Source organism: Apostichopus japonicus, chromosome 20 (genome assembly GCF_037975245.1).
Source record: "Apostichopus japonicus isolate 1M-3 chromosome 20, ASM3797524v1, whole genome shotgun sequence".
Taxonomy (NCBI): Eukaryota; Metazoa; Echinodermata; class Holothuroidea; order Aspidochirotida; family Stichopodidae; genus Apostichopus; species Apostichopus japonicus.
Window position 1 is genome coordinate 24,096,284 of NC_092580.1, and position 24,012 is coordinate 24,120,295.

Here is a 24,012-nt window from a genome sequence, read left to right on the forward strand (position 1 = left end):
TTGTGTCCTAGTGCATTTATTTTGGTGATGATTGACCCTTGTATACAGGAAGGTGGTTCTGCCTTTTAGCTGGTTGCTCACAAATGTAACTTGGGAATTAGAACAACACATTAAACACACATTCTTCAAACTGTGAAGGTTAGGTTAAAGCCATATAATTGGAATGAAAATTCCTGCCTTATTAAACTAAAACAAGGTTTGTTCCCAAACATAACACACAGCTTCGAGGATATACTTCTCCTATGAGTACAAGGCTATCATTAAGTCTCACAAAAGGAAGCCTCTGTTATGGATGCATCTTTTGTTTTTCCAACAGGTAAGCCTATAGATATATTGCTGGCTTCCTGGTCATACAACCACAGCTCTGCTGATAGGCTTGAAAACAACTCAAAAACAAATAATTGAAATTCTTTTGCATTAAAATATGCTACATTCTTTATTCAACAAGTCTTTTAAAAGAAGACGAAATGTTCTAGTTATAAATTCTCCAAACAGTCTGGTAGAAAAGGACTGGTTAAAATTTGTATATATTTTACAAGTAAAAGATTAATACCGTTTCAAAAAAACTCTCTCTAAACTCTTGACCTCATGTCATTGTTACTATTTTAAAAGGCATCACATCATAAACTTCACACTTTAAATTCTTTGGTCCTTTTTAAAATCTGCAAATGTAACCATACAATGGCAGTTCCTCTAAAAGAAGAAGAAAAAAACAACAACAGCCTGCAACTGTATCGCAACTTGCCTGGTTGAGAGCTCACACCTGCATGAGAATTCTCTGAATACATATAAAGGTTTATAAATAAATAATCAGCTGATATAAAAAACAAGAAGATTTTGATTTACACGCTTGGTAGATGTCATAGACATCGTAGGTCGTTCTCCATGCCATAGATGGCAGCCTTCAGCTGGTGTAAATCGCTCTGCATGCGTTTCGATCGTTTGGCCGTCCGGTGAACGTCCGTCAACATCTTCATGTCTCCATCCTCCCCAAAGCCAAGAGAAACCTAGGATTTGCAGAAATGCAAAACAAAAATGATTGCAATAAAGTGCATATTCCGAGAGTAAATACAACTACGAAGCTAATAGTTTTCTTGCTTTTAATGGAGGAAAGGAAAAGGTATTTGACCTGTTGGTTATGTTTCTCCTTTTCCAAGAAATAGCTGAACAATTCTTTATTTTCAAATGAGTCCCAAGTTTTAACTTCTCTGAATTTTCTGGCCTCGTTGTTTGGCTACATTTTTACGCCTCTCCTGCTTTTGTGCATGTTTTTCCTTCTAATTCTTCACATGCAATTTTCATTGCACCTGACTTCTCTCACCTTATAAAGTTGTTTTTCCACGTCTTTTAATCTAGTTCTCAGAATTTTGATGTCATTCTTAAAGCCCTCCACCTCCAAGTTACGTCTTTTCTCCAGTGCCTCGTATCTCTTGTTCATCAACTGAAGCCTCGTACTTAGTTTCTCTGTTCTTCCCTGGATGATGAAAGAAATCACAAGAGACTGATTACATCTTCTATTTCTCTGTTGTACAACTTGAACTAATAATTAGTGATATTTCTGGATGTGTATTTAAAATCCCAATTATTTCTTAAAATCCCATATCTGTTGCTTTTGGAGTTATTACAAAATGAAACCTTGGTCTGATTATTCTCAGCCGTTCTCAACCATCTCAACCATTTTCAGCCATTCAGTCGCTGATGATTAACACCTCCTGCAGGTGAATCATTCAAACATCTTCCCCACAAACTTATAGGTCTCACAAGTTTGTGACACTTTGCCAAACACTTCTTCACTCTTTTAACACTTCTATGGAACCTCCCTGTCAGTTTTTCTAGTATCATTGCTTACAGCAAATATTGTTGTTGACAGACTTGATGTTCAAGTAAAACAACAAGAGTACGAGTTAAAGTGTGAGTATCTGAAACAGGAGGAATCGTTCACTCTTGATTTAAAAATACCCCAAAGAACAAGTGCAAATCCATAATGGCAAGTATGAGAACTTGCAAATATGCTAGAAATACAAGTACTAACTCACTACAAGCATAGAAAATGGTTAGGAAAGGAAATACAAACAAGGGGAATAAAATTGCTTTTATTCAGCATAGAATACAAACAATCCAAAATTACTACAGTGGTCTTCCAGTTTAAGAGGGTAAGGCTACTGAGAAAGATGTTATCATGCCAAGGATTAAAATGAGATTTACCTTGAAGACCTCTTTGCTAACATCTTCCTTTTCTCTTATTCTGGATAAATTCTCCTCCATCGAGATGACCTGCTCTCTATACATCTCTGCTAACCTCTGGGCTTGATCTAGCTGCTGTTCCATGGACTAAATGCAAGAAGTGATCAAATGTCAATTGGAATAACTAAAAATAAGATCAAATGTTGTATCCAAAAAGGTGAACTTTTTATCGGCAAGTACATTTCAGGGCAACTCAAGCTTTAAGAGACAACAAATATTAAATGTGAAAACTGACTTTTCTCTGGGCTGTTGCATGAGACGGATAGGCCATGGTCGATCTCTTTGAAAATTTAGTTTATTTCAACATAGATGCTACAAAGAGTGGTTCCTAAACAATCCTCAAAATTCTTCCTACAATGTATACATATATTTATCCTTTCAGGGATTTAATCAAAGTTACCTCCATCTCAAGGGATTGAGACTGTCTCTGCTCCAAGACGTGATCTGATATGTGTAAGACATCTTCCTTAGATACATTTAGCTGCTCCTTACAGTGGTCTAATTCTCGGAGCAGCCTGTCCTTCTCAGCCATCCACTGCTTCTCTTTAGCTCTACCCTGATATTTCAGTCCTAGAAAGTCCTTGGTGCTATCGTACAACAGGTTCTGTGTGTGATGTAACCTAAGGTCAAATGACAAAAGGAAATGGTTAAAGTGAGCTGTTTTCACTCTGCCTAATCCCAGATAAAGTGTTAGTAATATTGCATTTAATCTGACAGCCGATGACTAAAACTTAAAAAAATTGGTTTTCTTTGAAATATCAAGCACCTTGGAATACGACACTGCCATACACTAGCCTAGCTTGCATATAAGAATCAGGGAGAGTGGTTATTAAACTGATGATGTAAATCACCAGCTGATTACACTTTTTTCTGTGCAAGAAAAGAAAATGCACAGGTCAGTAACTCAAGTGAACCTGTTAAATTGAAATAATGAAACACTACACCAGCTGCCTTATGGAAGGTTATCAGCTAAAATGCTAAACCAGGCTCCACACTGCCTCCATTGAATGCAACCATCCAGACCTAGCTCTGGGATAGTGTTTAAGACCCAAAGTATTAGAACCAACTGCCACACTTTGAACTCTTGCTAATAGCACACAGATCCTGTTTGCTGTTAACCACTGGTGCTTGTCTAGATCACATACAAAAATCACTTCCCTTCAATCGGTTTGCTAAAACTGGGCAAATTTAGTTGTGAAAATGCTGCTGCATGTTGAGTTTCATGAGTAAACATAAGTATATTAAAATGTCTAGTCACATAACTTACTTTGCTTGTAGAGATTCCATTTTAGCCCTGTCTCTGTCTATAACTGTTTGTAATTCCTCCATTCTGACCTTCCTGTCATCCATCAAAGCATCAGCCTAACAAAACACAGATGAGAATGTAATAATGCATTAGGAATTTGATAACAAAAGTACACTGAGACCCTTATAGTTAATACACAGTTACCATACATAGTCTTCTTCAATGTAATGTTGATGAGTGAGACTTTCTGTTGATAGTTGTATAGTAAGTGTTTAGGAAATAGTTGCCTAGGTTACAACTACCTGACACATCTCATAATGCACTGTTATCAAATTGATTTAGATGCCATTTCTTCAGACCTCTATTGACTTTGAATGATACACATGTCACCACCAACAGCTATACATCCACATCATATCTCTATTGACTTTGAATGATACAGTACATGTCATCAGCTATACATCCACATCAAATCTCTATTGACTTTGAATGATACAGTACATGTCATCAGCTATACATCCACATCAAATCTCTATTGACTTTGAATGATACAGTACATGTCATCAGCTATACATCCACATCAAATCTCTATTGACTTTGAATGATACAGTACATGTCACCACCATCAGCTATACATCCACATCATATCTCTATTGACTTTGAATGGTACAGTACATGTCACCACCATCAGCTATACATCCACATCAAATCTCTATTGACTTTGAATGATACAGTACATGTCATCAGCTATACATCCACATCAAATCTCTATTGACTTTGAATGATACAGTACATGTCATCAGCTATACATCCACATCATATCTCTATTGACTTTGAATGATACAGTACATGTCATCAGCTATACATCCACATCAAATCTCTATTGACTTTGAATGATACAGTACATGTCACCAACAACAGCGATACATCCACATCATATCTTGCCATTCATTGTGGCCATCAGTTAGTTTGTGCATGTAAGTCAAACATGAGATACCTGTTCCTTTGCTAGCCTGGTCTGTTCCTCCAGTTGTCCCTGTAAGGCCTCTATTTGTAGCAGCAACACCTCTGAATCAGGGAGATCGTCTTTACCAGGATCCTCGTTCTCATCCCGTAACTGAGGTTTACCTGCGGTGAGATAAACTCATGGAAGTATGACTCATTATGGCATTAAGAGTACCCACTGCCAGGACAAAGTCATATTGTTTGTAACATTTACTGGACTTATAAAGCTGTAACCAGTCAAGTTACTCACTCGGACTTAAGTCACACTTTCTGTTGACTTGACCTGACTCTATTCTGGACCCAAAATGATTTGACTTAACTCTTCTTGAAGGCAGTGAAAGTAATTTATTGCCACTACATACTCCACACCAGAAAATGTAATTACTTGTAATAGCATGTAGAAAAAAGTGTGCATACAAAGAGGCTGTGTACATGCAAATTCAGCATTATGTCTAACACCAATTGGATGGAAGTAATGACATGTGAATAAGCCAAGTAAGCCCTTGAAGTGAGAATGGGTGCTACTTTGTGCTCATGTGCAACAAAATGTTATTAAGTCGAAGTGTCAATTCAGTTGAGATTCTGACACTCATATCAAGAAATGGCCTTACTGGAATTAAGACAATTTATGTGTATACTGTTATCACTCTGAAGTGACTCAAAGTGACTTTAATCACCATGAATATTCTCACCGTGAGTATGTCGAATTATCTTCCAATTTAAGAGTTGACTCAGGCAGAGACTGTCACTTGACTTGACTAATGGGATGATTTTACTTGAAATAGTTTGACTTGACTTGACTTGATTTGACTTTAGTAAACATGACTTACATTGACTTCTGACTCCACCACATTTGATTTGACTTGAGACTGCACATTTGGGAGAACTCATTACAACGCTGCTACCTTAGCATTAGGATTTTTTGTTTGTTGTGGCAATGAGGTTTGATCAAAACAGGAATTATGAAAACCACAGAAACTGAAAACAAACTTACATAAACACTAATTATTTTCAGCTCACCTTTTTTGGTTCCTTTAGCTGACCTTGCACTAGTTTGTCTGTGCTGTCTGCAGCTTGAGCATTAGGATTTTTTGCTTGTTGTGGCAATGAGGTTTGATCAAAACAGGAATTATGAAAACCACAGAAACTGAAAACAAACTTACATAAACACTAATTATTTTCAGCTCACCTTTTTTGGTTCCTTTAGCTGACCTTGCATTAGTTTGTCTGTGCTGTCTGCAGCTTGAGCCAGATACTTCCGATTGTAAACCAAAACCATCAGATTCTGCAGAGACAAAGTCTAAAATTATTAATGCTGACATCACTGGTACAATGATATCACTGAGAAATGTGCTCCATACAAAACAACAGGTGGGCAAGATATTGCAAGCAAGCAAATTTCTAAGCAGCCCAAAAGTTTCAAATCCCTATAGATACTGACAGCAAATCTTATAACCTTGTAGCAATGCCTTTCACCAAACCTAAACCAACTGAAAACAATGAATGACCACCAAGAAAAACAATGAACTAGGTATACTTAGGGTCAGTTAGGGAGTTTGCAATATGAGAACTACTTGTAATTTGATGGGTCCTAGTTTGACTTAAACAAAGCACTTCTGATTCTGTCAATTTTTTTTTATATTTTTGTTTTAAATTTGGTTGCATAGATATTTAAAATAAGATGTCACAAATTTATATTTCAATGTAAAACTAACATGACATAAAATGATAATTCCACATACTAAATAACTAACTGTTACCATGAGGATGTTGCTTAAGTGGTTTCCTTTGCCTGACCATTGGTCTAGCTGGAGGTTTCTTGAAGAAATATGTGATTTCCGGTTCACCAGGAGCTCCCAGAGACAGCAAATGTTGAATTCTGGTGATGAAATTTAAATCTGTACTTTAGTCCATAATATGTTTCAATAATTTATATAATTAAATACCATGATAGATATTGGCTAGTAGGAAAGTAATACCCAAAAAACCATGGAGTCATTGAAGATTGCCACAAATGGTACAAGTCTACCCCCCCCAACCCACACCCCCTCCCCCCAAAAATGTCTTACTGCTTACTTCAAGACTTGGAAGATGTACCTTTTACGGTCTTCAAGTTCCCTGATCTTGAGACGATCATTCTCGGAATAAAGTCTTAAAACCTGTTCTCTTTCTTGAAAAAGATACACCTGCATGTCACTGAGGGCCTTCTGTAACTCGGCAATTTCCTCTTCTCGTTGACGTATCTCCCATTGGGCATTATGCTATAAAAAATGTTAAAAAGTCAATACTTTGGATTAGACAAAATCAAGTCTTGTGGTAGAGAACTAGAGATAAACATATTGGTAATAACATACCTACCAGTACAGCGCCTGTCCTTCTAAAACTCATTTGTATTTCCATAAAACATGGCATGACATGTACATGAAAATTGTAGAAAATATGTTGACAGATCTATACCTTTTTGTAGAATGGTCTGTCACATTTGTTGTTAGTTCTTGAAAGGATTATGGCCTACTGAATGCTAGGTTTGATATGTCAAGGCTCAACAAAATAGAAACATTTGGGTACAACCTATGTAAGGTTATGGATCTACATCGATCTATTCCAGTATCCAAAATATTTACCTTTCCAATAAGCTCAAAGTCACTTGAATGCTCTATTCAAGATATAGCCAGTTCTCCATTCTAGGCCTAAATTGTTGAGCTAATCACTGCTTTATAGATTCTAATAACTCAAGCAAACATTATCTTCACAAAACCAACCGAGCATCCCATGTATGGCATACAACACTATTTGTCCTTGCCATATTTGTAATGGGTTGTAAACATGTTATTTGATGCCATGAATTATGTTCTCATGTTTTCCCTATTGAGTTTTATTTATTGCTACTGAGGATCAGATGTAATTGTCTGTGTGCTACTCTCTGAGTGGTACAGCCACCTTGATGCAAATGATGATTGAATAGTTTCAAACTCTACAGGAGGTAGAAATAATAAGGATGACTGATATTAAACTTGATTATTCATCTTTTTGTAACACATCTAAACTAATGTTGGTTCATTGCAGCTATCCTTTACAATCACTCAACCTTTAATGGCAGATGAACATTTTTGCACTTAATTACTTAAATCATTCTGTCTTGATTCCCACCTGCTGTTCATAAGTTACTTTATAGTTTTCCAATTTTTTTAGCATCTCCTCATGCTCTTCGTCAAACTCTGCTATTTTTTTACGGTAGTATTCCAGAAGTTCTCGAGATGGCCTGAGATGACCAAGTCTTTCATTTATGGAAGGAATTGGTGCTTCCACGTCATCATCAACATCCTCCAACGAGTAGAAACCGTTGACATCCCCAAAACGTGATGGTGCCACATTCTGGTGACCCCTGGGAGACCTCCCTGGTGTTCTGGGTTGTCGATCAGGTCTGACATTTGCCATCTAGAGAAGAAAGAAAAGGTAATATATATATTCACAGGGCTAAACAGAACCAATAAGTGTACATGGGATAGGTTTCAGTTGTTTTCCGCATACGTTACTTTCTGCTGATTACTTTCCGCTGAAAAAATTCTCTGCGGAAAACACCTTTTTTTTCACCTTCCTGTATACTATATTTTCCGCATATTTTAGGATACCAAATTCAGGCAGGATGATTAAAATAACATGAGAAAGTATCAAAGAACGTCGATAAAGGTTGGATAGACTGAGTTCATGTCAGAAAAGTTAAGCTGCTTATAATACAGAGGAGGCTTGGGGTGTGTAATTAGGGATTATTAAAGAAGTATGTGGTGGTCGGCCGATAAAAGGGCAAAGGGACACCCGCGTTATGAAGGATTGACTATCTAATAAAGTATTAAAACTGCGGTCCGCGTAATGATAGTTTAAAAAAAAAATTGTAAAAGGCGGTATCTTTGATTTTCGCTGGAAATGGCTGTATAAGTAAGGGCTGTTTTAATAGTCGAACACGCATTTTGCACCACCTTTCTTACGAGTTACATCTAAAATCATGGCCGATTTATCCTGTTACAGTTAAATCCTATCTTCTCCACCTTCCTAAATCATTCCATGTGCCAATTCAGTAAGTTATTCTGTCCCTCAAAAAAAAAAAAAAAAAACGTTACTTTCCGCTGAAAAAAAAGTTGTTTTCCGCTGACAAATTTGTTTGCGGAAAACACCGTTTTGTTTCAGCGGAAAGTAACGTGTGCGGAAAACAACGGTACCCCATGGGATAAACAAAACTCCACAGCAAAGAAGCAAGTCAGACAAAATGCACGGTAGCCTCTAGCCTATTTTATAAATTCTGCAACAGCTTTTACAGTTTCATTTAACTAAGTGAGGCACTTTAAGGTTAGTTAGTATTTTGACACTAATTGTTTTCCTCTCGGTAAATTGGTCAAATTTCAGGAAATACTGGTAGGCCTAGTCTAGGTCTTAGTCGGTTGTATCTAATTCTAACGTAAGGCCTATGGCTAAGTTAGGCCAGGCCTAGCCTACTGTATCTAAAGGCAAAATCATATAAACTCACAACTTCTCTCGTGCAGCCGCCCTTGCCTTTCGTGCTTTATGAAGTAAATGATGATTGTACTGCTCGTTTTCATTTGTTTCCAACTTTCGTCACTATAGTTTCAAACTTTAACTCGAAGACTTTTACCGTGTAAACCTATGTGACTTGTAACCTAAGCTATGCCACCAATACATGTAGCCTTACGTATAAAGTGTGTTAGGCAATCGATTCGCACTCTAGGAATTCTGTAAGACCAAGAAAACATTTTAAAAACGCCGCAATTTGGTTAAGAGGGCGCTCGATCGAAATAACAAGCACAGTTTTTACTCTGAAAGTAAACTACGAGATTGAGGCTACGAGATTCCGTGACCTGGTGACGTAATCGACCATGAAAATCGCCGATGGTTTTCACATTTATTTCCGTACATTTCCCTTATCAAATACCAATCCATAAGGAATCTCATATAATATGACAATGACACAAGTTCATTTATGGTTATGTGGAGAAACCTTTATTTTATGGTGGGTTTAAAATGATTTGTCATATTCAGTTGTGGTAGGCGGAACGTTCTGAAATAAAATGTTGGAATTATCGGAATAAGTCCAAATATCAACATCATAAATTGAATTCTTGGATAAAGTTGGTGATCTGGGATCAAATAGTTGAAATTACACGATAAGAAAACAAATGTGCTGGAAGTAATTTTCGAAATTTTTTGGAAAAAAAGTTTAAAAAGTACAATACTATATAAATTACCTTTGTGAAAAAAGATGTCAAAAATAACATTGAGATCAAATAGTCAAAATTTTGAGATAAAATGTTCAAGTTTTCTTTGGCCCATCTCTGGATTCCCAAAGTGGTTTCCTTTCCCCTCCCCCGTTGTCGGCAGCTTCCTTACTACCCCACTGCTGTTTGTGCTCCAGTTTGACTTTGAGTCCACAGAGACCAGTTTGAGAAATCTTGTTCTCAGCCTGCCCCCCCCCCCTCCCCCAACCCAAATCAAAGTTGGCTCCACCATTCCTGGTTTTTTGTACAATATTTGCTTTTAAATCTGCTTTGCAAATAGTAAGGATTTGTACTATTTTTCTCTGCATTGGGAAATGTTGGTTATTGCAATTTACATATAACAAGACAACACAACAATACTGTGTACATTTTATTTCATAAGTTTATTCAATCTACATGTCAAAATTACACATATACATACCATCATTAATAAAATCATTCTACTTGCCTTTAAGTATTTATAGAACCTTGGTTTTACAAACTAACATTAAACCATTCCAATCCACCTCCCCTCCTCCTCCACCATATGCATCCACCCATCTTCCCACTAAACTTGTGAATTCTGCCCCATCAAAACAATACTAAAAATATACATATCTTCTGTCCTGTTCTTCACTTTATAATGCCACAGAAACACTACAATGAAAAAGCATTTTTGTCTTTCACATTAAAATCTCTATTCTGAAATATATATTAACTATAAAAGCCCACTAGGTTAAGAACATAAAAACTGACAATGCCTTCATTCCTTTCCAGAAATTCTCAAAGGACAAGACTTGCTCACATGGTCGTCTAGGTAGTCCTTTCGATGAAATGACCGTAAACAAAATTGGCACTGGTAGGGCTTTTCTCCCAAGTGAGCGAGTTCGTGCCTCTTCAGGCTGTGTGTGGCACTGAATAATTTACCACAGAAACAACACACAAATACTGGCTTCTCTTTCTTTACTAGGTGACTTGCTTCGTGGGCTTCAAGAAATCTTGGCACCTGATATTTCTTACCACAGAGCTTACACGTGAGGTTCAATTTTGGCTTTTCATGATTGCTCTTTTCATGGCTATTTCTTTCTCCAGTTACTCTGAAGCGTTTATCGCAGTAATTACACTGAAAGGGCTTTTCTCCGGTATGAATTCTCTCGTGCTTTTTGCGATCACCTCCCTCTCTGAACGCTCTGCCACAAAAGTTGCACTTGTATGGTTTTTCGCCGGTGTGGATCCTATTGTGCCTTCTGAGTGCACTCATGCTTTCATGGGAACTCCCACAAATTTCGCAAGTAGGTCTCTCTTTGACATTCTTGACTGGAGGATTGATGTGGTAACGTTGTTCGTGTCGCCTGTGAAGCATAGCATTGATGAATGCCTTACCGCAGTACATGCATTTGTGGGGGCTCTCTCCTGTGTGGCTCCAAACATGCTCTTTCAGGTCCCTAGCTGTCGAATATATCTTAGAGCAGTGAGTACACTTAAACGGTCTCTCTTTTGTGCGACTCTTGACGTGGCCAGTTGAGAGTGATGGAAATGAAAAACCAAAGCCTACTTGACAAATATTACAATTATATCTACTGCTGCCATGCTTCGTCTTGAAGTGTTCGTTGCATTTACTCATCGTTAGAAACGTTATCCCGCAATGATGACAAAGGAATGGTAAACCTCTCTGATGTAGTCTCTTGTGAGTTTCCAAAGCCGAATTAGACCTGAAAGCTTTGCTACAATGGTCACAATGGAAATTATTTCCATATAACTGGTGAGACTTCTCATGAGTTTCCCACTCCACACAGGATGTGTAAACCTCTTCGCAAAATTGACACCTGTATGACATTTCACCCACGTGAATCTTTTCGTGTATCTTGTGTGCAGCTTTCGACGAAAATCTCACCCCACAGTGCTTGCATGGGTGTGGCTTGCCGAGTCTATGATACCTGTGATGCATATTTCTCTCTCCTCTGGAATGGAACTTTCTACTGCAAAATTTACACTGATACATATCGTCAGGCAGGTGGGTGCTTCTGTGTTCTAAACAGGAAACTGCGTCCCTGAAACTGAGATTACAAAACTCGCAATTCCATGCAATCTTATTTTTATGAGCCTTCAAATGTTTTTCAAGGCAGTCCTCGGATTTGAAAACTTTATCGCAGTATATACATTTCTGCCTGACAGATCCATTTGGCACAGAGCTAAGAACGACATCTGTACACTTGTGCTGCTGGAACTTTCCCCTGATCTTGTAAACCGTGTGACATCGTTGACATTCGTGGAATTTCTCAGCATGAGCCAGCTCGTGATTCCTGCGATCAACATGTCTGCTGAATCGCTTGTTGCATATCTTACAAGGGAAAGGTTTCATTGAGTGAATTCGGGCATGCAATCTCCGTCCCGCACACGTGTCGAATGACTTTTTGCAGTGCTTGCAGGGGTAAAGCTTTTCTTGTTTGGGGCTTGCTTCATGTTTAAGAAGCAGAGACGGAGAAGATGCAGTCGTTGAATGGTTTCTGCAAGGGTCGTACCTCTTACTACTACTTCCCATCGTCTGATCATTGGTTTCCACATCATTAAACAAGTCACTCACTGCTTTTGCACTTTCTATTACAAAGGAGACAAAAAATAAGGTAATGACACTAGCATGCTGCTCATTGTCATGTGCAAAAGGGGAGGGGCAGGGGGCCTGGCCCCCACCTCTACAATCAGTCTGGGGTAAAAACTAGCAGTTGGAGAATTTATTTCACATTCAAAAGTATTATTTATTAGCAAAACCCTGTGTTAGACCTAATTCATAGTCTAAATATGCCTCAGAATGCACCAAACTAATCTTTTAAATTTTTCTAGGCAAGTACCCCTGCATGGGATTGGCATTCAACCACCCCACTCCAAACCATTTCTTCCAAAAAAACATTTTCAGCCTACAGTGTACTCCTAATTTTGACCTGTACTGACTTTGGAACTGATTATAATGTTATAGACATTTTTTTTTGGTATGTCAGGAAGCAACATATTAAACATGGACAAAATAAACTTTGTCACTTTTACTTCATCAGATATCGCACCTAAAAACATTACATTTTCTGAGTTTAACCTCTGTCAATTAGGTGTCATTGTTAAACCTCAGATATTGTGTCCAAAACCTGCCTTAACATGCATGCACATTCATTGTTACATACATTCTCACTTGCACACTTGATTGCAAAAGTTACTAGCCTTCTTATTTAAGGCTAGTAAACCAAAGCAATACTCTGGCACCTTACATATATATTTATATATATTGTTATAGTTTATACTAGTTTTGATGTACCTGCATGATTGTCTGAGAATGTCTCTTCGGGCATTTTCATTTCTCCTCCTTTCCTTCCCCCACCTTCATCTGCATCTGATTTTGTATTAGTGATATCTTCCATGCTTATATCCTCAATCACTTTCTCTGGACTACCATCGCAGGATTCCACTTCTATCTGCAAAGTGACCAAGGGTGCAATATCCGGGGGCCAAGCTCCATGATTCACTGAATGATTCTGTGACACAAATATGAAAGATGTACATGTATATGCAAAATTAGGAAAAGACACTAAACTACGGTATCAACCAGAAATAAAGTAGAGTAGAGAATTACATGTAGGCTAACGCATGGTCCAAAACTTTCCTAATTTTATATACAAACAGTAGTCCACACTACAAACCTCGATTGATGATTGCTTAGACAAGAAGTTTATCTCCCCCCCCCCCCCCCAGAAAGAACATGTACAGCATTTTATAAACTACTGTAATGTAGGCCTATCAGGGATTACAACCAGAATGATACATTAAGTTTATTTTGAGTTAAAATGTACCTCCCCCGCCACCCCCACATTATTTACAGCATTTTAGCAACTGTGTAGACATATAGGGGATCACAACCAGTGAATTGTTATTTCACAATTTGAAAAGTCTACATAATTTTAAGCTTAAGTGCCCAACCCCCCCCCCCTAACGTCCCCTCAACAATTCCCTTTTTGTTTAAAATGACTGAATAATCCTACTATTTCACACCAGATCCTATTAATAAACCTACTCTAGGTAATTTGTTTGTGGCAATGACAAAACAGACAATCTAAAAGGAATTGGAGGCCACATTTGACACATAGGAGCACATTGAAGGATTTCTGGTTTGCAAGACTTTGTTCAAAATACTCATATTATTTATGCAGCATTTGCTTAGTTATCACATTTAAAATTTAGTTACTGTATGAGAAACAAAATTAATAACATTATCACATACGCGAGCAGAGACCTCAACCTCAAAGGCAATTGTTTCATCGAAAACAATCGCAGAATCAACATAAGAATGTAGCATCAAAAACACATGCACCCCAATTTAAAGGAAGGTTTGCCATGTTAAAAGCTATTGTAATTTATTAAACACACATCCTGTAATATTGAAAACCATTGCATAATTAATCATAATAATAAACAGAGTAAGGCAACTGGACACACATTCAGTATGGAATATAACCCACAACATCAAAAATTATACACACTGGAACATTTGAAAGTTAGAAACATGCATGACCATGCAGAGCTATGTATTCTTCATATCATTGAATGGTTTCTGAAAACAGTCAGAGCATTTTGGCAAGTTGTTTTTTCTTTCACTTTCGTTTCATCCTCACAATTACCTGTTCCTGTGTTTGAGATTTCAGCTCTTTTGGCTTGTTTTTTGGTACTTTTAAACATTCCCGGCACTTTTGACATTTCTTGATAAAATTATCCACATCCTTCCAAATGCCCTTCCAAAAGTACAAGGATGTTAGCTTGTGAACTGTCTTGTCTCTCCCCAAATGACTGTCTGAAATACAACACAGAAGATACAAGTGTTACAATTAGTGTAAGTATATGCCTACAGCTCTGTCTAAGTATGTACAGGTCTCTAAAAAAGTGCACAATTGTACCTAATTTTTCCAGGTTCAGAGTTTTTGTTTTAAGGATTGGCCAACTGAAATCATCAATGCTGACAGTGGTGCTGACACATAATTCCTGCATTCAGCTGATATATCCAATTTCATTGATACTGTCCTCTCCTAATCATTCTTCCAAGCAATCATACTGACAGTATGAGCAGCTCCTAAGCATTATTTGATAGCAACAGGATATTCATACTGTTCATACTGTCCGCACAATTGCTTCACAGCATGACATGAAAGTAAAATTTGCACAAAAAATTAAAAATGCTGGCTGCAATATGTTACTTCAAAATGTACTGTATATTCATGATATGTGTCGTGATAAATGAATATTGATGTTTGTCAAGCACTTATCAGTCATAATGTAATTCCATGGTAACCAATTACATTAAAAAATTATGATTCAAACACTGAAATATTATCATGTAGAGTATAGTTATTATTGTATGCTATGCATGTCATTGTATTAGATGTTAAGCAATATTATGTAACCTGCACTTGCACTGCTGTGATGATGAACAGAATACAGTCAGTGGAGCACAGATCTTCAAACTGTGTACTTTCATTGCTTGTCCTTCCATCTCTCACTTCTCTACAACATCAAGCAGCAACCAACATCAACCTTCGGTGTGGGATTAGCACCAAAGGATCGCGTACTAAATCGACAGTCCGATAAAAAGTAAGAATGTTTCATAATTGAACCGATGTGTGGGTAAAGAAGCTCCAGATCAACGCTTATTGATGATAGGGTGAATAGTTCCACCATTTCCCTATTCGGCCGGCAGACATGAATAATGAGGGCACGTCTTATTCGTCCGTTCGCCGGGAGAATAACATAACGCAGCGCTAACTTTTGATTCGCGAAATTGATACCACTATTCCAGGTATGTTATACCAGGGAGTTGTTATGGAAGTCCTCTACGTAAACTAAAGTATAGGTTATTATGTAGTTAAGCTACTGACCTGTACTTTCGTGCACCAGCCGTGTAAGACGGAACCGTTCCTCTGAATTGCTGACCACTCTCGTTCCTTTTACAGTCATAAGGAAGCCATCATTGTTAATAGTAAAGCTCTCGCTTCTCTTTCGAATACTTCTTTTCTCGTTTTTAGTCGATTTCGCTGGGTAACTGCTGTATTTAAGGAACTCGAGAACATTTTTCATGTCAGTTTCGAACTTATCCATGTCTGAGCGTAGACTGCTGCTGATAAGAGTTCGTCCTATGGCAAGCCAAATGCTGAACAATTGGATAAACCTGGACTTGATCTAAAGGTGATATCTCGGCAAAATTTGATTTGTATTTTTGTTGTCTTAAATTACTATCAGTAATGCAGTGGCGTAGGAAGGTAATTTTGAGTGGGGGGGGGGGGGGCTGAAGATTGATGGCCGGCCTGGGGGAGGGGTCTAAGGGGAGGGAGTGTCCCCCTCCCCTTTGGAAATTTTTGCATTTCCAGGTGGCTTCAGATGCAATTTGGTGCAATATAGCACACTTCAACATCCCACTCCATTTTGTAAATAATTTTGCATTTTCACCTGGCCTTAGATGCAATTTGGTGCTCCAAATGAGATTTTTATCTCATTTGGAAATGAAAAAGGGGTTTTTTGACTTGCGGAGCGGGGGGCGAAATGATACTTCCTCCCCCCATATTTTTCACCAGGGGGGCTGGCGCCCCCCAGCCCCCCCGGTTCCTACACCCTTGCAGTAATGTCATGGGCATCAGGTATGCTTTTACCTGCATAAGGGATGGACGGCGTAGAAATTCCGCTTGGTTTTGAAAAATAAATGTATATAATGCTTGTCATTGTTTCCAAAGTTCTATTAAGTTCTCTGATGTTTACATTCTGTTAAAAACTCTGTTAAAGATCTTGTTTCAGCCGGATTAAGATTACGTTAGCAGTCCATATCAAGTTGGATGAAGCGTTTTATACAATTATGGTAGTTTGCCAAGCAAAGAAAATTTCCTCCATAATCTTAACCAGTTGCGTGCGCTGAAGGGAGGGGGATCCTCACCTTCATTGTCAATCGGGGTTCAACGTTTAGTCAAGGGATGTATCCAAAATTCAAAAGTATGTAATAAGCACAACCATGCGTTTATACCTCAGTTTAGACCATATTTATAGGTGAAGACCCACAGAGCCCCTACATCAACCCCAGTCACCTCCCTCACAAAAAAAATGCCTCTTACAAAGTCAGTTGAGAGAGAGAGGGTGGGGATGGAATTTCCCCTCCTAGGGAAATGAAGTAAAAGGCTGCATTTGAAAATGAAGAAGATAAATGATGACATCAATCCAAAATCTGACTTTTCGTTTACACTGACCACATGTATTATCACAGTGAAGCACCATATGAAGCCGAGGAAGGTATAGACATGTGTTTTTTTTAACTTCTTGTGCATGTTTATTCCATCTACTCAATGTTTCAAAAAGGTACAAATGATAAAGAGAGAAAACATATAGCACATCTACACTCTCCGTTGCCATGCGAACTAATACTTCATTGGTATTCAATGACTGAACTTCAAGAAAGATTTATAGAAAGAATACCAATTTTCACTGGATCCCCCACCCCCCCCCCCCCAAATCAGCATGTATTGCACTACACCATGATCAAAGCCAGTGATAAAATAGGCCTTGTAACAGACCGAGATAATAACGAGTAATTATTTCAAGACTTTTATGGGAAGATTCTATAGATTACTTCTTGCTTCATACATAGCAATGACTACTTCACATCTTTGTCCTGTTCCTTATACTTATATACTCTACAGACACCTCTCCCATATTTTCTCACAGTCATATAATTTCACAAGTGATGAATATGCATATTTTATTGAGTGCGGCTTGTGATACAACGTTTAATGAGCGGGTATATATATATACATTATACATATAAGTTATTGACATGTTTTACTATTGTAAATGACAGATCCCAATATATAGCAACTTTTGCAATTGTAAATAAAGATGTTTTTGGAAGGGTATAAATATGAACAAATAGCTTGGAAGGAGTCATGACTCACTTGAACCATATTTCAATATTTGTAAACTAGAAATTTCTGAAGCCTTTACCTCATTGGCCTCAAATGACACTCGACCTCCACATAAGACCAAATAATGTACTCAATAAGTCAGATCTAGATGTACAAGCTACTTGGTTTTCATGGAGCTGGATGTGCCTGCAAAGAGCAAATTTTAATAAAGCTTAGCTTTCTGAGTTATTGTATCGACAACATTGGCAAACCTTGACCTAGTATATTGACCTCAGATGGCATTTGACCTCCATAAAAACTATAGGATTTTTGTACCCCTTAAGGTGAATCCACATACAAAATATGTAGTCCATTTGAGATATAACTTTGCAGCTATTTTGTTCAAAAATGGTTTCAGACTTACATTTCTGTTGACCTCAAAATGGATTTCTTGTACTCACTAAGCTGGATTTTTTTACAAAGCATCAAACTCAAGTATTGCCTCCAAAATTAAGTTTGCTAAAAATAGGCTGTTAAAATTTTAACACGTTATGAGTAATGTTTCCCTCTCCTTATCTTTAGAAGACTATATATATATATTTAGCAGGTTATAAACCTGTGAGTTCGACATTTAGATGTAATCTATGATGAGAGATGTGTGTTTCATTGCAACAAAACAAGGTAAAAATGCCTCAGAATTTGTCTCTGAAATGTTTTTAGGCTACAAAAATAAGTTGTAAACAGTTCCATGAGGTACCCATTGACAAAATTTCAAAAGAATTACCCAAGATATATGGCAGCAGAAGCGAGAAAACCATATAATATCCAGATAAGAATTGTTTGTACCCTTGTCCAAATCAATATAATATTTCTCTGACACGAGTTTGCAAACACATAGCATTACGTGTAATGCATAGGCTACTTCTAACTACCATCCATCCATCAATCTATCTCCCCACCCCACCCCACCCCACCCCACCCCACCCCACCCCACCCCACCCCTCCCTCCCCCTACTTAAACAATACTTTATATTTGTTTCTTTCATCTTGTCACTTTGCATTCCTTTTTTATTCACAACATATCTTGTCAACCTTGTATATTACAATACTTGACCTGACTTTAACGTTTCTTTCATTTTGCACAGTTCATATGGAAAATGGAAAAAAAAACAAAAAAAACATCAAACTGGCATCCATGCTTGCAAAGTTTACTCCTATGAATACAAACTTCAAGTACCTTTTGAAGGGCAAGACTTGCTTTCATGCTCATCACAATAATCTTTCCTAATGAAATGTTTTTGGCAATACTGACATTGAAAGGGTCTATCTCCAGTGTGATTTCGCTCATGACGATGGAGAGAGTGCATTGTTGTGTAACTCTTCCCACAGAAGTGACAGACGCATGATGGCTTCACCTTGACGTTCTCGTGCTTTTTCTCGTGCAAGTCGCGGTAACTTTCAATCTGATACTCCTTGCCGCAATGTTTACACGGGTACATAGACTTCTGCTTCTCGTGGCGGGTCCGCTGGTGGTTGTTGCGAGTCCCCGTCCTGGCAAATGATTTATCGCAATATTTGCAAGGATACGGTTTTTCCCCGGTGTGAGTCCTCTCATGCTTTTTTCGGTCCGTTCGATTGGAAAAGGCTTTTTCACAAAATTCACATTTAAACGGTTTCACACCAGCGGCTAACCTCTTTTCATGTTTGGTGAAACCCAACGGATTATTTGACACCGATTTGCAGACAGAGCAACCCTTTCCAGGTTGGCACACTTTATGGTTTCTTGTTTCATGAGGTCTCCTGGAATTTGACGTGAGAAAGCCCATCTCGCACTCTGAGTGTCGACACGGATACGGATATACCCCCGTGTGTATCCAAGTGTGTTTATTAAGATAACGTCTGTAGAGAAACTGTTTCTCACAAAACTGACATTTGAAAGGTTTCTCACCTGTATGGATCCTTATGTGGGTCTTCAAACCAGACTTATACAACAGAATCTTTCCACAGATATGACACACGTTCGTCTCCTCGTGGATCATTTTAATGTGGTCTTTGCAAGTGTCTTCGGACCTGAATGATTTACCACAGGTATGACAAAGGTATGGCTTCTCTCCAGTGTGTACTCGTTCATGAGTGACCAACTTTCTCTCCCACTGGAAAGCCTTACCGCAATAGCAGCACAGGAAACGTTTCCCTTGCTTGTGCATTCGTTCGTGACTTTGCCAGTACAGTCGAGAGTGGAACATTTTATCACAGACACCACACTTGAAGGGTTTTTCACCAGAGTGGACATTCTCATGGCTTTCACACGCTTGCTTGGATGCAAATCTCACTCCGCAGTTCTTGCATATATGCTTCTTCATGACGCTGACACGGTGCCATCCCTCGTGCCTTCTCCTAACAGCTTTGGTAGGGAATCCTTTGCTACATACCTTACACTGGAATACGTCATTTTTCAATTGGTGATTGTAGGTATGTTTCTGCCATACCTCTAAATCCTCAAATCTCTCATTACAATATTCGCAATGCCACTCTGTCTGACTTTCGTGGACTTTCTGGTGCTTTTCAAGGCTTTTAGCAGACATGATATTTTTGATATTACAGTAACGGCATTTAAGAGGACTCTTGCTATATTTTCTGTCTTCGTTAACTTTGCATCCATCTACACATTTGTGATACTCAAACCACGTCTTTGCCTTGAACTCTCGATTGCATTTGTCACATTTATAACGTTCTCTCAGGTGAACCTGCTTGTGTCTTCTGTGAGATCTCTTTGAGTTAAACCTCCGGTCGCACACCTGGCAGACGTATGGCCTTTCTTTAGTGTGAGTAAGTTCATGCTCTTTCAGATGCGTAGAGGCCAGAAATCCCTTTCCACAGAATTGGCATAAGTGTGGCCGCTCTCGTGAATGGGTAAGCAAGTGCTTTCTCCATGCTGAATCCTTCTCAAAACTTGCCTTGCAATGCTTACATTGCCTTTGAGTCTTCACAGGTTTGCACACATGTGTTTTTAATGATAACCGATACTTATATAGTCGACTGCAGACTCCACATTTGAAGCGTTCCTCTGAATGAGTCTGTTTGTGCCTCCTATGCGCTCTCTTTGAGTTCAATCTCTTCCCGCAGGTTTCGCATGCATAGGGACGCTCCTTTGTATGAACCAGTTCGTGTTCTTTACGATTGACACTGCTATCAAATGCCTTCCCACAATACTGACAGAGGTGCTTGTGATCCTTTGAATGGCCCCTTATATGACTTTTCAAACCACAGGTGTTCTTCAATATCTTGTCACAGAGTTGACATTGATATGCATGTCTCTGTGGCGTTCTTCTGTCCACTTTTTGCTTACAGCGACTTTGCGATGCAGCTTCCAGAGTCCAATCACCGTCAGATTCATTGGATTTTGCTTCTGTATAAGAGACCAAAAGAGCAGCTAGATTACAGGCATCATAGATATTTTTATGTACCAGGCTGTTGTATAAGGAAGGATTACCTTCTTTTTAGTAGATCCCCTCAAAAAGTAGACCACTTAAGTCCATGTTTTAAGCCATTTTGGACCTCAGCTGTGCCTTAAACTGTTCTTCTCTTACAGTTGTATCAAATTCAAGCTATTGATAAGCAGACTGGCACAGCAAACCAATTAAAACGATGTCTTCAATTTATCCCCAACACCATCCCCTTACAACTTCCACGTGGTCCTACTACTGTACCTAACTACTCAATGGAATCCCTTCGGTGCATATCCCCACTGGCTATTTTCATACTTTTAACCTAATGACCCGTTCACTTTACTGACTCAATTTACTTACCTACACCCACTTATTATATAAGACTGCAAGGAAACGAGTTTGTAAGTAGTTTTACCTTCTACTTGCCACGAATAAAATCTGACCTCCACCTAGGAACATAATGAGTTGTTTTCCATGTTATAGTAAAACAAATTGTATATGGTACAGCAATTGATAGCAAAATACTAACCAATAATAAATGCAACCAAACTCAGCAAGGGGCATCAAAACACCAGATGCAAAGTTCCTGCAAGCTGGAGATGGTTTACAAACAACGATTTCCCATTCAAAAGCATGTATATAACACTCACATGCGAGATGTACTTTGTTGTCAACAAAGGAATATTAATTAAAAGCAAGGGTGACAGAGAAAGGTTTGCAAGTTGAAACATAATTGATTGCAAATTTTGCACATCACTTTTAAAAGCATCTGAAGATTATCAAAAAGTATCACAATATTGAGGTTGGGTGTTACTGTGATTTATAAATCATTTGAGTTATAATTTGCAAAGCATTTTCCATGCTACACTATATTCTCCTAAGTTGGTGTCACTGGTAAACACTTTGGGTATTTTAGCATACATTACTGTGGGCATTTTCATATTCAGTGTAATACCTCCATCATCAGAGGAAGTTTCCTTCTCATCTGAAAGCTCTTCTTCCATTGTTCTTTTCTGGTCCTTGACATTCTCATCAAATTGTCCCTCATTGGCTGCATTGTTTTGTTCAAGAACCGCCACTTCCATAAGAAGTGGAAAGTTAGGGGTTGTGCCTGTCAGGATATAAATAGAACAATTCATAAAAAATCCTGATTTGAAATTATCTAATCTCTAGGTAAATATCCAATTTGGTTGTACCCTATTCTTCCCGACCCTATCCGACCCCCCCCCCTTACCCACACACATGCAGAACATTTGTTCCATGGAACTGAATATTTTATCTTCAGTTATATGGCTGAAATTACATATTCATAGCTATAGCCTGATATAGTATAAGGTAGGTCTAGTAGTCTATAGGACTAGCATTTCTAGTAGTAGTAAGTAGTAAGCTAAAGGAAAATAGGCTAAATCATAAATGACGCCTGTGGTTAGGCCTAAGTTAGCATACATGTATACCTTTGATTTTTTCTGTCTCCATTGCGATGACTAAACGAAGAATTATTTTGAGTGTATTCACAAATGGAAGAGTTGGAGTGTTAGAAAATCATTCTTCGATGAAAAATTAAAACCTCTTTACATGAATGACTGTTTCGTTGGCTAGATATTTCGTGGAATTGGGCCAGTCAACCCTCTACGCCAGGGGACGGTAACGTATGGTAGGCCGTTTTTGCAATAAATAGTTGTAAGATCCAGGAGTTGCAATAAATAGAGTTCGTAATATATCCAAGTCCAACTGCATTTATTTTAAAGACAACATAGTGACCTGGCGAGTCTATGGTGTAGGGGATATTCGAGATTTAACCCCCTCAAAACTGTGATAATTAAGACCCCTAAATTTCAAATATTTCATCTATAGACAATCCATAACGTCATAGGGAACATCAATTGACTATAGCTCAAGACAGGGTTGGCATTTTCCCTGGAAAAACCTGTTTTTCCCACTAAGCGGTAAAAACCAGGTAAAAACCGGGAAAAACTGGTAAATACCGGTAAAAACCGCCTCCGTCTCGAAAACTAGTATTAATTGTCCGTAAAATGCAGGGTCATCAGTAGGCACGATATTGTTTCATGACAGGCATATTTTATTGACTATGGGAGTTTCTTAGCTTCATTTTGAGCTATTTTATCACGTTCTTATTCTACTTTTTGTGGAAAAAAGAGTATTTTTCGTATTGCACATGTATAGTTCTGTCACGATCTCTTTAGCAGTATGCATTGCCTATTGCCCAAACCATTATAGGTCTACACTGGGACATTCACCCCTCCTAAATTCTTCAGGCCTATTATGTGGCATGAACAGCGGAGGATAGAACGAAGTGGCGAACCATGGCATCCAAAGCCTCAAAGGGACAAGGAACCATATAATAATATAATATTATGTGCTCAGACAGTTCATTCCATTAATACAGTAGGCAACAGTCTATTGAGGTGAACTTCAATCCAGGGGGCTCAATAGAAACTGCTTTGAAACTTTGTAAGGCACATGGGCCCAATTAAAGTATTAAACGCACAATGGCCCTATGGAGCCATTCACACAACCAAACTGTTTACCTTGATGCAAACATGGTCCAATTATTATACAAATTCATGCATGAGTGATTACACACTTTGAGGTGGACAGGTGAGGTGATACTGGGCACTTCCTGTGTATAGGCTAACTGAAGAGGTAGGAGTATCAACAACACAAGTAACTGTTCCAATTGTTACTTATTCTCAAATTAGTTGATGTCACAACAGTCACTTAGTACAGTGCCTATTAGCAATATAAGCATAGTACAGTGCCTAGTGCGAAGTGTGAACAGAGTACAATTTATCGCAGACATGAAGTGATCGTTCTTGGATGTGAATCATCATTTGGATCTGAGCAGACTAATGTGGCATGTATAATAT

General features: G+C 38.3%; 2 protein-coding genes across 3 annotated transcripts; both read right to left on the reverse strand.

The window, feature by feature from the left end:
- Window positions 1-407: 407 nt before the first annotated feature.
- Window positions 408-9,196, reverse strand: LOC139962237 (coiled-coil domain-containing protein 77-like). Of its 2 annotated transcripts, none has more exons than XM_071962276.1 (11): window positions 9,044-9,196; window positions 7,646-7,933; window positions 6,593-6,756; window positions 6,256-6,374; window positions 5,685-5,780; window positions 4,488-4,618; window positions 3,512-3,606; window positions 2,645-2,864; window positions 2,206-2,331; window positions 1,322-1,474; window positions 408-1,007 (listed from the first exon to the last, which is right to left on the reverse strand). In XM_071962276.1, exons 2-11 carry the CDS (start codon window positions 7,931-7,933, stop codon window positions 861-863), a joined length of 1,539 nt encoding a protein of 512 aa, XP_071818377.1. In that variant the 5' UTR covers window positions 9,044-9,196; the 3' UTR covers window positions 408-860. The 2 variants fall into 2 exon arrangements, with proteins under 2 accessions (XP_071818377.1, XP_071818376.1); XM_071962275.1 differs by having other exon boundaries at window positions 9,018-9,172.
- Window positions 9,197-10,240: 1,044 nt separating this feature from the next.
- LOC139961356 (uncharacterized) lies at window positions 10,241-22,929 on the reverse strand. The gene is made up of 8 exons (XM_071960500.1): window positions 22,579-22,929; window positions 22,080-22,235; window positions 18,913-21,084; window positions 17,776-17,801; window positions 15,672-15,972; window positions 14,424-14,593; window positions 13,067-13,283; window positions 10,241-12,360 (listed from the first exon to the last, which is right to left on the reverse strand). Exons 1-8 carry the CDS (start codon window positions 22,598-22,600, stop codon window positions 10,526-10,528), a joined length of 4,899 nt encoding a protein of 1,632 aa, XP_071816601.1. The 5' UTR covers window positions 22,601-22,929; the 3' UTR covers window positions 10,241-10,525.
- Between the last annotated feature and the right edge of the window lie 1,083 nt (window positions 22,930-24,012).

What these genes read in the sequence shown, in the direction of transcription:
- LOC139962237 (XM_071962276.1), bottom strand. Translation starts at nt 7,933, where the DNA reads ATGGCAAATGTCAGACCTGATCGACAACCCAGAACACCAGGGAGGTCT. An exon ending in CCAGGCTAGCAAAGGAACAG is followed by an intron (nt 3,607 to 4,487) that starts GTATCTCATGTT and finishes GTGTTTTGTTAG; the next exon opens with GCTGATGCTTTGATGGATGA. An exon ending in ATGGAATCTCTACAAGCAAA is followed by an intron (nt 2,865 to 3,511) that starts GTAAGTTATGTG and finishes ATTTGACCTTAG; the next exon opens with GTTACATCACACACAGAACC.
- LOC139961356 (XM_071960500.1), bottom strand. Translation starts at nt 22,600, where the DNA reads ATGGAGACAGAAAAAATCAAAG. An exon ending in AATCTCAAACACAGGAACAG is followed by an intron (nt 13,284 to 14,423) that starts GTAATTGTGAGG and finishes TTTGTGTCACAG; the next exon opens with AATCATTCAGTGAATCATGG. An exon ending in ATTCTCAGACAATCATGCAG is followed by an intron (nt 12,361 to 13,066) that starts GTACATCAAAAC and finishes CCTTTGTAATAG; the next exon opens with AAAGTGCAAAAGCAGTGAGT.